Source organism: Mya arenaria, chromosome 10 (assembly GCF_026914265.1).
Source record: "Mya arenaria isolate MELC-2E11 chromosome 10, ASM2691426v1".
Lineage (NCBI taxonomy): Eukaryota > Metazoa > Mollusca > Bivalvia > Myida > Myidae > Mya > Mya arenaria.
The window spans coordinates 572,556-584,593 of record NC_069131.1 but is presented as its reverse complement, the minus strand read 5'-3'; the positions used below and the strand labels follow the sequence as shown (position 1 = coordinate 584,593).

The following is a 12,038-nucleotide window of genomic DNA, read 5'->3' as shown; positions in this document are numbered from 1 at the left end:
AATTGTATTTTGGGTTTCAAAATAGACCGACGCAAACAATACAATGAAATACAATGACTTTTACCGCCTTACGCCGTAACGTGATCCTTCTGCAGCCTTGAGACAAAAGTTAACTCGCAAATAACTACCTTCTATTCGGTATTCCTCAGCAGCTATCAGTTTCATCACAGAAACCCGTGTCCCTGAAGACGACATATGCAGTTTCTTTATCGAATTATTGAGTGATGGCATTTTAACATTCACCAATCGACAATATGGCGGAAATGTGACATCACGGCCAATGTTGCTATCAGCAGCCAATTGTATAAACAGATTTACCCAGGGATATATTTTACCAGCGGTAATCTTTCTGGTAAATTGACGGTAAGCAATTGTATAAAACAGAATCAAGATTTTACCGAGCTATTTCCCGCGGTAATATTTACCGTCCTCCAAGAGGTGGGTAAATGGATTTACCGTCTCAGTTACCAGAATCAAGATGGCCAACCAGACATAAACAAACGCTCGATTCACAACTCATTTCGTCGATTTTAAAGACAAATTGAAGCTTCGTGAACAGAAAACTGTTCCATTACATCCATATCAATAATATGAATGACCAAATATATGAAATGCTATCAAACACTCACTGATGTTTGTTTTTTAAGAACTGACCCGATTAATATGCACTTTGATTCATTTTGCTGTTCGGATCTTACTACGTGTGTAATAAAAATCATTAGTGATAGTGATTAGTGATAATTAGTAATATTGTTCTTATTGCCTATCATCATGATTATTATTTTTTTGTAAAAAATATATAATCTTAAAGTTAACTTTTGTGAATTCTGTACATATACATTTAGCTCTTAGATTAACTAAAAGTGTTTATTTTGTTCCTAAAAATTTTATTTATATAAACCATTTATAATTGAGCACCTTTCATAACCTGGGTTCCTTATTCTTCAAGATCTTGAAACAGGTGCGACGATGTATCTTGTCTTCTGTAACCTCTTCAATTACTGGCGTTTGCTGGGGTTATGGCGGCAGTACACTAATAAAGGTGTGGTTGGTTCGCAGTAGATATGGATTGACCTAGTTACTTGATCAACCATACCTTTGTACATGACTACTTTCGATTACCCCAGGAAACTTGGCAATATAATGAGTTCACAAGATCAGTCGTAAAACGAATGTTGACTAAGTTTCACAAAGTTAAAAGTACTACTTCACTTTATACATGTTAACCAATTATAACATGAAAATGAAATGATTGATGTTTTTTAATTGTTAATAAAAATTTGACTTGAGTAAACATGGCAAAATATTTATATGTGGGTTAAAACAGAAACTCCAACATGTATGTGTACAGAATTAGAATGGAGAGGAGACATGTGTACCTTTGTGCAGATTTCAAGTTACAAATATAATAGTATGTTGTCAAATTTGCAACCTTTTGAAAATCATTAATGAGTAAATAGCCCAAACATGAGTCTATACCTGCTTATGTTAGAACATCTCATATATGCATATATATAAGATCTGTAACCGCGTTCTACTCAGGATGATATCAATGTATGTGATGTTCGTTATATATGTGTTTTTTATTAACTTGCCTACTTGTTCTATATATATCTGCGACCAACGATTGATAGCTTGATATTTGTATATATACATGTATGTTATTGATGTACTCTCATTCACCGATGGTCATTAGCATCCGTTATAAAGTATTAAAACTTCACACAAATACTTGTATTAATATATTGCATACTGCATTATTGTAAATCGTAGATGTCTTAAATGTAAGTAAAAATATTCTTCTCTGTATTGATCTTGGTGTTCTTAATGATTGTTTGCAAACACCGCAAAAACACTGCTAGTCGATCCGTTAAACAAAGCATGATTGGTTTGCATCGTGATGATAAAATGCCTTCCATTACGTTGCCATGACACCCAGGGTTTTTCATGAAACCATTTGTCATTAATGAATCTAAAAGAAGACCACCCAAAATAACATTCCTGTGACATTTGGTTGAAATTGTCCCAGTAGTTTAGGCGAAGAAGTTGTTTCAAGGGAAATGTTGACGACAGACGGACGACGACGAACGACGGACAATCATCCTATCACAATTGAGCACGTTGTGCTCAGGTGAGCTTAAAAAAAGTAATTTTGCAATCAAATTTACGGGACAGAAATTGAGATGTCATCAACTGTTCTTGGTGACTTCTATGACCCGGATAGCGACCCAGAAGATCTAACATTCGAAGAAGAAGACTGATTTGTCAATAACGTTTTAGTTTATTTGTTCATTTCACACGTCAGAAATCGTGAAAACAAATTCAAGAATTGGTAATGGTAAATAAATGAACCTTATAAATCGGTAAAATGTCATGGTTCGTTTAACACGCAATGCATAGAGGTTTTTAAAATTGAAGAGCGGCGACCTGTTATAAGTTATGAGTGAAGGTGTCCTTGACATCTTTACCAAATAAACAGATTATAGGTTATTGTTCCATTTCAGGTGTTGGTCTTAGGCAGTATCCTCATTTTGATGTTTAGATCACTGACACAGGGAGGGGGACCTGGGGCAAAGTGATAAACGGCTCTGTCTACCAATTTATGGTGTGCATGATCGAACTCATACTAGTATAGCACTGTCTGTTAATGTTTTCGTCAGGCCGTTTTTTTCATAGTAATATACTCGAGTCACTACCCTTTCAATGTAAAATATCAGTATAACACTTGGGACATATATTAACGATCAAACGCCAACTTGCATTAGTAGACAGTCATGGAGAATGGCAGTGTGTCTTTTCTAATACAGAACCTAATGAAAATAGATGAAACCCCACGTAGCCTAGTAAAAAACATCTTCTATAACAATTATTCATGATGATCGGCCAAAAAGTGCAGTCTTCATAACACATCTTCAAATTATTCAAATTAGTCTAGATAAATAAAACAAAGATGGCACGTACCCAAGAGAAGACAACCAAGATACAGAGGAAGTGGTGGGGGCGGAGGCAGAGGTTACCCTATTGCCGGAAAGAATGTTCAACCAACCTTCTATATACTTTAAAGGACACGTGCAAATGAGTTACCCAACAATGTTACGACATGTGGTTTGCAGCTTGAACATGTAGAAGGGCCACATAAGTAAAGAAAGCCTGAAAGCCTATGTGCTCAGATAAATTGTCATTCTTATTAATGATGTTGAAATTAGTTTTTAGACAAGGGTAGTTCTGTAAGTGTTGATGCAAAATTTTCAACAAGAACATTTTTAACTATAATTGATAAAACCACAGTTTGTTCCATTATACGTTACACCAGATGCTTATAACGCCTCAAGCATCACTGTCATACTTTATACCACTATTTCGCAAGAGTTCTGGGATGTATGTAAAAATAACGTTAAGGGCACAATATTTACAAAAAGTTAACACATGGTATCTAAGCTTCTGGTGTATGGCCATCCGTGTTAAGCGAAAAGAGCAAAAAAAGGGTACGAAAGTAGTGGTTAAATGTGCGTTTTCAATAAAGATTAATTCAAGGCCCAATCAGTGCACGGATGTGACAAGAATATATAAAAAAACAAGATTGCCCGGCCACAACTGCTATGTTGCACGATACAAATGAAGATACACTACAACCTTTAATAGACGTTACATCATCATTAATATGCAAAATATTAGAGGAATGGTGAGGTTAGTGTTAGCTTCAATAATTTGTCAACAAGGATGTTAGGGTGACTTCCAGACGAAAACTCCTTTAACTTTGCTTTCATTTTTCCAAAAGTATTACTATAATGTAACAGCTTTTATAAAGGATGATCGTTTGTTTCAGTGTTAAAGAATCAAGACAAAAACATCACAACAAAGAGCAAGAATTTTTCTAACAAATATGTTGAGTAACGGGAGCGAATTAACTATTTCTAATAAAATTCTGTATGAAGAGGTTTCGAATTAATAAACAAATTAAACACTAAAAATAGTTTATTTCAATGTAAGATGGCTAGGAACAATTCCCATCGTGAACATTAGATAACTGACATACATGTATATAGATAAACACAAATACCAAGCTTAATCGAGGCCAATTTCATTTAATAAATAAAATGCATTTAAAAGGTTTGATTATTTTCGCCACTTTTTTTAGATATATTTTTTAAACTTTCAAAATTGAGATACTGTTTGGAACTGCCCGCAGTCAGTGATAAATTGGGTATGAAGACAGTTATTCTCATAGTTGTAAACCTATTTGGATGCTTCTGATTTACTGCGATCATTCTGATTTATTTGGAATTATAAGGAAGTACGACACGTTAAGGATGTATGATGAGGAATGATGTATGTAATGTCAAAGAGAATGTTTAGAACGAGAGAGAGAGAGAAACGAAGAAGAGGGGTGTGTATAAATGGAAAAGAGGTGTGTGTATAAATGGAGAAGAGGCGTGTGTATAAATGGAGAAGAGGCGTGTGTATAAATGGAGAAGAGGGGTGTGTATAAATGAAAAAGGGGTGTGTATTAATGGAGAGGAGGGGTGTGTATAAATGAAGAAAAGCGGTGTGTATAAATGGAAAAGAGATGTGTGTAAAAATGGAAAAGAGGGGTGTGTATAAATGGAGAAGAGGCGTTTGTATAAATGGAGAAGAGGGGTGTGTATAAATGGAGAAGAGGGGTGTGTATAAATGGAAAAGAGGGGTGTGTATAAATGGAGAAGAGGCGTGTGTATAAATGGAGAGGATGCGTGTGTATAAATGGAGAAGAGGGGTGTGTATAAATGAAGAAGGGGTGTGTATTAATGGAGAGGAGGGGTGTGTATAAATGGAGAAGAGGGTGTGTATAAATGGAGAAGAGGTGTGTGTATAAATGAAGACGGGGTGTGTATAAATGTAGAGGAGGGGTGTGTATAAATGAAGAAGAGGTGTGTATATAAATGAAGAAGAGGGGTGTGTATAAATGAAAAAAGGAGTGTGTATAAATGAAGAAGAGGTTGTGTATAAATGAAGAAGAGGGGTGTGCATAAATATAAAGAGGGGTGTGTATAATTAGAGAAGAGAGGTGTGTATAAAAGGTGAAATGGGGTGTGTATAAATGAAGAAGAGGGGTGTGTATAAGTGGAGAAGAGGGATGTCTTTGAATGGAGAAGGTTGACCGGTTAGCGCAGTGGTTAGTGCACTCGCTTCTCACCTAGGCGACCCGGGCTCGATTCCCGGACTGGGCGCATGTGAGTTTGGTTTGTGGTCACCAAGTCGGACAAGTGGGTTTCCTCCGGGTACTCCGGTTTCCCCCACAACACAAGACCACACTCTCGCGCAATATCGTGCCAATGAGAGTGATTAATATAAGTTGCAATACCTTGTTGCACAATCGTTGTAAATCAAATAAGTTTAAACTCAAGAATGATGAGAGAAACAGAAAAGACTGTTTGCATTGCATGCGCGCCGATCTATGCAAAAATATTGATTGCTCTGTGAGCCAAATAAAAGGAAGAAGAGAAACCAGATCTCGTACCATGTACGACCACATAAACGAGAGGTGGAATGTGATGTTGGTGGGTAAAATGTTGTTAAAATTAAATGAAAATTAGAATAAATTTCTGGAATTTCCCAATAATTTTGCCAAATTTTAAAATAAAATTACACAATTTACTGTATTTAATAGATCACATTTTGCACAATGTGATTGTTCAATACTTTAAGTATATAATATGTGGTGGGTGATATGACACAAATCTACCAAAACTATTTCTGGGCATGTATCCCCCATTGCTTTTATTTTCCCTGGACTAATAACTTGTTTCATTATCGGATAAATTTTGCAAAATCAATTAACATTTCGACTAACTTGAGCCAAATCCAAAAAAAATGCGGGTTTCAACAATTGCCTGCGAATACATTAACACATGGCAGTAACATTAACGGTTAACCATCATAGAGTGGTTGCGAAACACAACGTGTACACGCACGCGAATCTACACGACCATATAAAAGATGCAGTTTTATTAAAAAATCCTTCGCGAAATTCCTCTTTAAACTTATACTTCTAGGCTCGCATAAACAACTTTCCTCCTTTTCCTCATGCTATCGTACATTTAATTATGAACGTGTACACTGCACACATACGTAGATGGATTAGTGCTCAAAAAGAAGTCCACTCGTACACGTACCCGTACACAAGAAGAAGTTCGTTAGTACACGTACCATTACACAAGAAGACGCATACCCGTAAATAAGAAGAAGTCCACTCGTACAAGTAACTTTACACAAGAAGAAGTCCACTCGTACAAGTAACCTTACACAAGAAGAAGTCCACTCGTACACGTACCAGTACAAAAGAACAATTTTAACACCATTCTAAGATACCTTTTAGGTTTATTTTAATACCACCATTTATTAATAGATTATTCACGATATTTCGATCATCTTAAAGATTTAGTGTCGTTTTAAGTTTCAATTATCAATAATACAAGGAAAAAAATCAACACTTAGTCAATGCAAAATAAGTTTATTTTTCAGAAATGCATTTTATTGTTCAGTTAAACTATGTTAGGAAAAGAGATGAACTATTTAGCAAGCCAAGACCTTTTAAAGTTTTTAACAATGAAGTAAATAAGTAATAAATAAAATAATAAATAAATAAATGAATAAAACATGCAATGAGACAAACACATGTAGCAAAACAAGCAATAATAAATAGCATTCACAATTTGTCAGGTTTAACTTGCTCATAATGGAGAATACGTAACGGAAAGGGACTATATGACAAAAAATAAGAATCAAAAAATATAAATACGTACAAAAAATTTAAGAAACTACTTTAACCTTACTTAAACGCTACCGAAAATATTCATTTTAAAGTCATAGACAACTTATATTAAGTAAGCAGAACCAGGCGACAATAACTGTAGAAAGAATTGGCCAGTACTGATTGCTACCCAGGAAATGGACACGAGTGTGATGTGATTCGAATACCAGTCTTAGTATTTTCACTATCGAGCTAAACTTGGTTTGAACACTTATAAAAGGGTGAGGAAAAATATAACAGAAATAGAAAAAAGTATTACATGTAATCACCTCGACACAGTTCAGTGAATATTACACACACATATACAGGCTCAGCTCATCAATGACTCCAGTGTTCTTGTAGCATCCGTGACCACATACATGTACGCATGTACGATGGTGGCTCCTAAACCCAGTGAGTAGGAAAGACAGAAGAGAGAAGACAGATCTCGTACCATGCACCGAAAGTTCCGGTACAAATTCGTCCAAGATTTGAAACCCTGGGAGATTGTGTCAAAATATAAAAAAATTGAGGTTTAAACGACAGATTTCTATTTTCCTTTCCGTGGTAGTGTTATTCATATAAATGTTCGCTGTGGTGCACAGCAAACCTACATCTAATAATTTGGTATTTTTAGAGCTTCTTTCTGGAGCGATAATTCTTAAAAATTGAGGTTATCGTCCTATATTAGCGATTTAGTAATATTTTTATGTCTTCCGGTTTTGTTTTGCTCAGTCTATTTATATTATTTATAAATTGAATAGATAATAAATGTTTATTATAATAACAGTGCTTTCCTGTAACGTGTATCGCATTACAATAAAAGGTGAGAAAGGATGGCGATGCACGAACTCGTATTCAAGAAGAAGTCCGTTCTGACACGTGCCCGTACACAAGAATACGTACCCGTATACAAGAACATATTTTTCGTTATTCTTAGGAACCTTGTACGTTTCTTCAAACACCAAAATTGATTAATAGATGGTTCACGATTATGTCGATAATATCCTAGTGTTAGTTACGTTTGAAGTTTCAATTATCAATAAAACAAAGAAAATATCAACACATAATAAATGAATAAGTAGTTCATTTTTCAGAAATTTATTTTATTGGTCATTAAATCTATGACAAGAAAGAAAATTGAACTATTTATCAAGCCATGTCTAGTTAAACCTTTAAACAATGAAGTAAATTAATAAATAAATAGATGAATAAAACATGCAATTAAATGAGACAAACACATGTAGCAAAACAAGCAATAAATCACATTTATTGTCTATAAAACTGTCCTTTGTAACTTATAATTGGGAAATACATATCGGAAAAGGAATATATGGATTATGACAAAAACATGAATCACAATCTCTTTTTAAACATACGGTAAATCTAAGAAACTACTTAAACCTTACTTAAATGCTGCCGATAATATTCATTTTTTAAAGTCAATAACATGGTAGAAAAATGCCACATATCTACAGAAAGGACACCCGTACTTATTGCCACTCCGAAAATGGACAGGGGTGTTATGTGATTCGTATGCCAGTTTCAGTATTTTCACAATCGAGATAAAAATTTGTACACTAACATAAAGAAGAAGAACAAGTATAATATAAATAAAAACATATCACATGTCATCACGTCGACACAGATCAGTGAATATTATACACACATAGACAGGCTCAGTTCATCAATGACTCCAGTGAAGTTCAGTCCACGGTTCGCATCCGCGCTGCCAACATGGAGGGCGCAGTGGACCCGACTGATGCCACTTCCATTTATCATCATGGTAGTCTTGATCCCGTTGACCTGACCAGAGAGGATGCCATTGTGATATGTTAATACAACGTCCTTCTCATTTGTGAATGCCGGCTGGTGAACGGCCAATGTCCTTTCGCCCAAATCAGTTCCCACTGTGAAATATACATATTTGCTGTCTTCCGTAAGCAGAATGGACGGGGTGATTCCACAGTCGCTGTTCGATACGATCGCCTGGGTCTGCGTGAGGCTTTCGTGATCGGAATAGTACTTCACATGAATGGTCAGACTCGCCATGCCGACATTCGTGTAACGCGGAATTATAAGTTGACTTCCCTGATCAGCTTCAAAAAAGGCCTTGCCGTCCATTACTTCAACATTTTCACTTAAAATGTAGTTGGCAAAATAGGACTGGTCTTCGACACCGTTCTCGAAAGAAAGGAAGAGGTCAGGCTCGCACTTCTGCTGTACAACCACTCGCAAGGTACAACCGCAGTCCCTTTGTACAAACAGGAGACTTTTGGGACACCCTCTCTGGATCCAGCCCCATCCCTCGATCCACTCCTCATATACGTCCAGTTCGGCGGCCACCGGCCTTTTATTGTAACAAGGACTTGGTGTGGTGGTCATTTTCATTGTATCTTCGTAGTATTCGTTGAAACATTTATCATAACACTCGTGGCCGCCATCAGTTGAATCGCAGTTGCCAGTCATGCTATTGAAGTAATAACCGATCGGGCAGCACAACGGTACGGAGTCACCATTCTTGCATTCCCAGTAACCGCGACAGTTCCCCACCCCCAGGCGTCTAATATAGTTAGGCCGTCCGTAACAGACGTCTTGCGTGGCGCCGCAGGTCGAGTTGGACGGGAGAACGCATGTCAGGAGGTCTTGATTCCACTCCGTGCCGAAGGCGCACGGTTGAACCGTGCCGTGGACGACGCCCTGTGCGTCTTCAGCGCAGTGTACGTATTTGGTACAGTCATTCAAGAACCCCGTCAGGCCAACGCCGTTCTTCAGGGGACATCCGTCGCAAAGCCCCGAAAAAGTTGGGGCTGTCTGTGTTCTGTAGACAATTCCAAACAACAGAACGGTTATTGTCAGACCTTGATGCACCATTGTAACTGAAAAATGAATGGTCACATTAATATCATCTTCCAAATTTAAGTGTAATATTCGAATGAAACTATATATTGTAAAATAGCTATCCTCCGAAATGTATGCCCAATAATTGACTGTATCAAAATAAACAATTCTATTCGATAATTGTGCAAAAGAAAGTATTACTGATTGACTGTAATATGACTATCAAACTTCCTTACCTTTTCGGATGTTTATTTATTATGTTTTTAATTTTATGTTGTGCTCTTATCCAGTTCGATTTGTAAAGTAACTGTCATAGTTCTTTATATACACGAAGGATAACCCCAAGCGAGGTGCGGAGCCGCAAGTTACGTCAAACGTAACAAATAAATAGGCGTTCAAAACAGATATACAACGTTCCCTACTTTAAGATATAGTAGTATGTTACATTCAAATACTTTTGGCTTTTAATATTTATTCTTTAAAAGGGCGGTTCGAACTGACTGGTAGTCTCGTGTGTGTGGTTTTAGCAAGTTGTTGTGCATTTAATGAATGAATCAATTGCAATATGACGAAGTAGGTCCGCGAGGCTATGATATTCAAAACAAAACAATAAACAAACAGAAATGCTTTATATTAATTGTTCTGTTCCAGTGAATTATATGTATTGCCGTGCAATTTTGCGCGTGTTCGAGTGAATCATGCTAACGTTCCCATACACAGCAACAACAACTAAAGCAACAACAACAATGTGGCAGAGACATTATTCACATTGGGTGGATTCGGCGTTCAAGATTGCTACCTTTAATTGTCATTTCAATAAAAACGTTTTGTTTGAATATAGGAACTTTCATTGAATAAGAACAAGGATAAGCATTTATAAATGCACCAGCTAAACGACGAATATAACAAAAGTCGTTTTATAATTAACAATAATAATAATGGAAAATATGTTGTATGAAATATCATCACGTCCTTACAGAAGAAATATGTCGACAGTTAAGGCAGCTCATGAAATAAGGCAGACTGTAGCGCTCTCGGTACGTCCACGATCATGACACCGTCGTGCCCTCACACTGTTAGATTCCTGACGTGCATCTGGTGTCAATCACCGTCCACTCTCGGCACTTCCATGACTGTGACGCCGTCGTGCCCCCACACTTCTAGATACCTAGGCTAATGAAAAGAATACAACAAACATACAGTGCATACGGCCCACTTTCCGTATCTCAGCGGTTTTCTTCTACCCTTACCACAAGCGGATCTATGTGTGGGGTAAACTCGGCGCCGCGGCGCCACCTGACCCTTAAATCGTCCAAGTTAACTTTTTTATTTTAATTAAAGAGAAAAAAGTAATTTAATACACCCAAAATATAGTAGGGGCAAATCCCCAACCCCACGCCCCCCACGCACACCCCTACCAACACTTTAAACAAATATATTTCGGCTCTGAGAAAGGGTCGCAAATCAAAAGCAAATTTAGCGTGGTAATGTCTATAAAAAGGGAAATAAGAATAATTTACATGGTACTGTATGAAATATAGATATATCATAAGATATGAAAAGTATATTGGCCGTGGAAATGTCTTCAGAATATGAAAAGTACATTTGCCGTGGAAATGTCTATAGAATATGAAAAGTACATTGGCCGTGGAAATGTCTTCAGAATATGAAAAGTACATCGGCCGTGGAAATGTCTACAGAATATGAAAAGTGCATTGGCCGTGGAAATGTCTATAGAATATGAAAAGTACATTGACCGTGGAAATGTCTATTCGGCTGTTTTCTTTTTTTTCTTGACTTTACCGGCGTGGGTTCAAACCCAACTAAAACCAAAATACTTTTTAATGCTTAAACTGTATATTTTCTGCAATTTCGATATCGTAGAGTAAAATAATGATAAAATAAGTGCTTTCAGATGCACTACGGGGGAAACTTTCTTTTGGTCCAAAACCATGAGCGAGTCACTTTAACATTGGGCAATATAGAATAAGTTAACAAAGTAAACATAGGAATTAATATATAGGTACACACATGTACATTCAACTATAATTTTTGGATTTTGTAACCCCAATTGTTAATCTTATGATGGGTCATCATTTTGATTAGAACTAATAATTTTAATAGTACATGTATATGTAGGGATTTTTAACATTACTGAAAGGAGGATAATTAAAGGTGTTACTATATATGATTATTATTACAAGTTAAATATAAGAATCGCTTTGTAACCACATTTACGAAACATAACTAGAGGTTTTTTACGGCAATATGTTAATATGTTTTTCGTTCTAACAGTATATATAGATCAAATACGGTATTATTAATGGTTAATAATTTATAGTCAATGCAGCTACAGTCAGTGTTATTAATTACCGCTTATGTGTATTCTAGTCAACGTATGCACGTATACACCATACTATATAGCTGT

General features: G+C 36.3%; 1 protein-coding gene across 1 annotated transcript; it reads right to left on the bottom strand.

Annotated features, from left to right (window-relative positions):
- Positions 1 to 8,428: 8,428 nt before the first annotated feature.
- On the bottom strand, positions 8,429 to 9,643 carry LOC128205906 (protein PIF-like). Its single transcript, XM_052907964.1, has one exon. It carries the CDS (start codon positions 9,641 to 9,643, stop codon positions 8,429 to 8,431), a length of 1,215 nt encoding a protein of 404 aa, XP_052763924.1.
- Between the last annotated feature and the right edge of the window lie 2,395 nt (positions 9,644 to 12,038).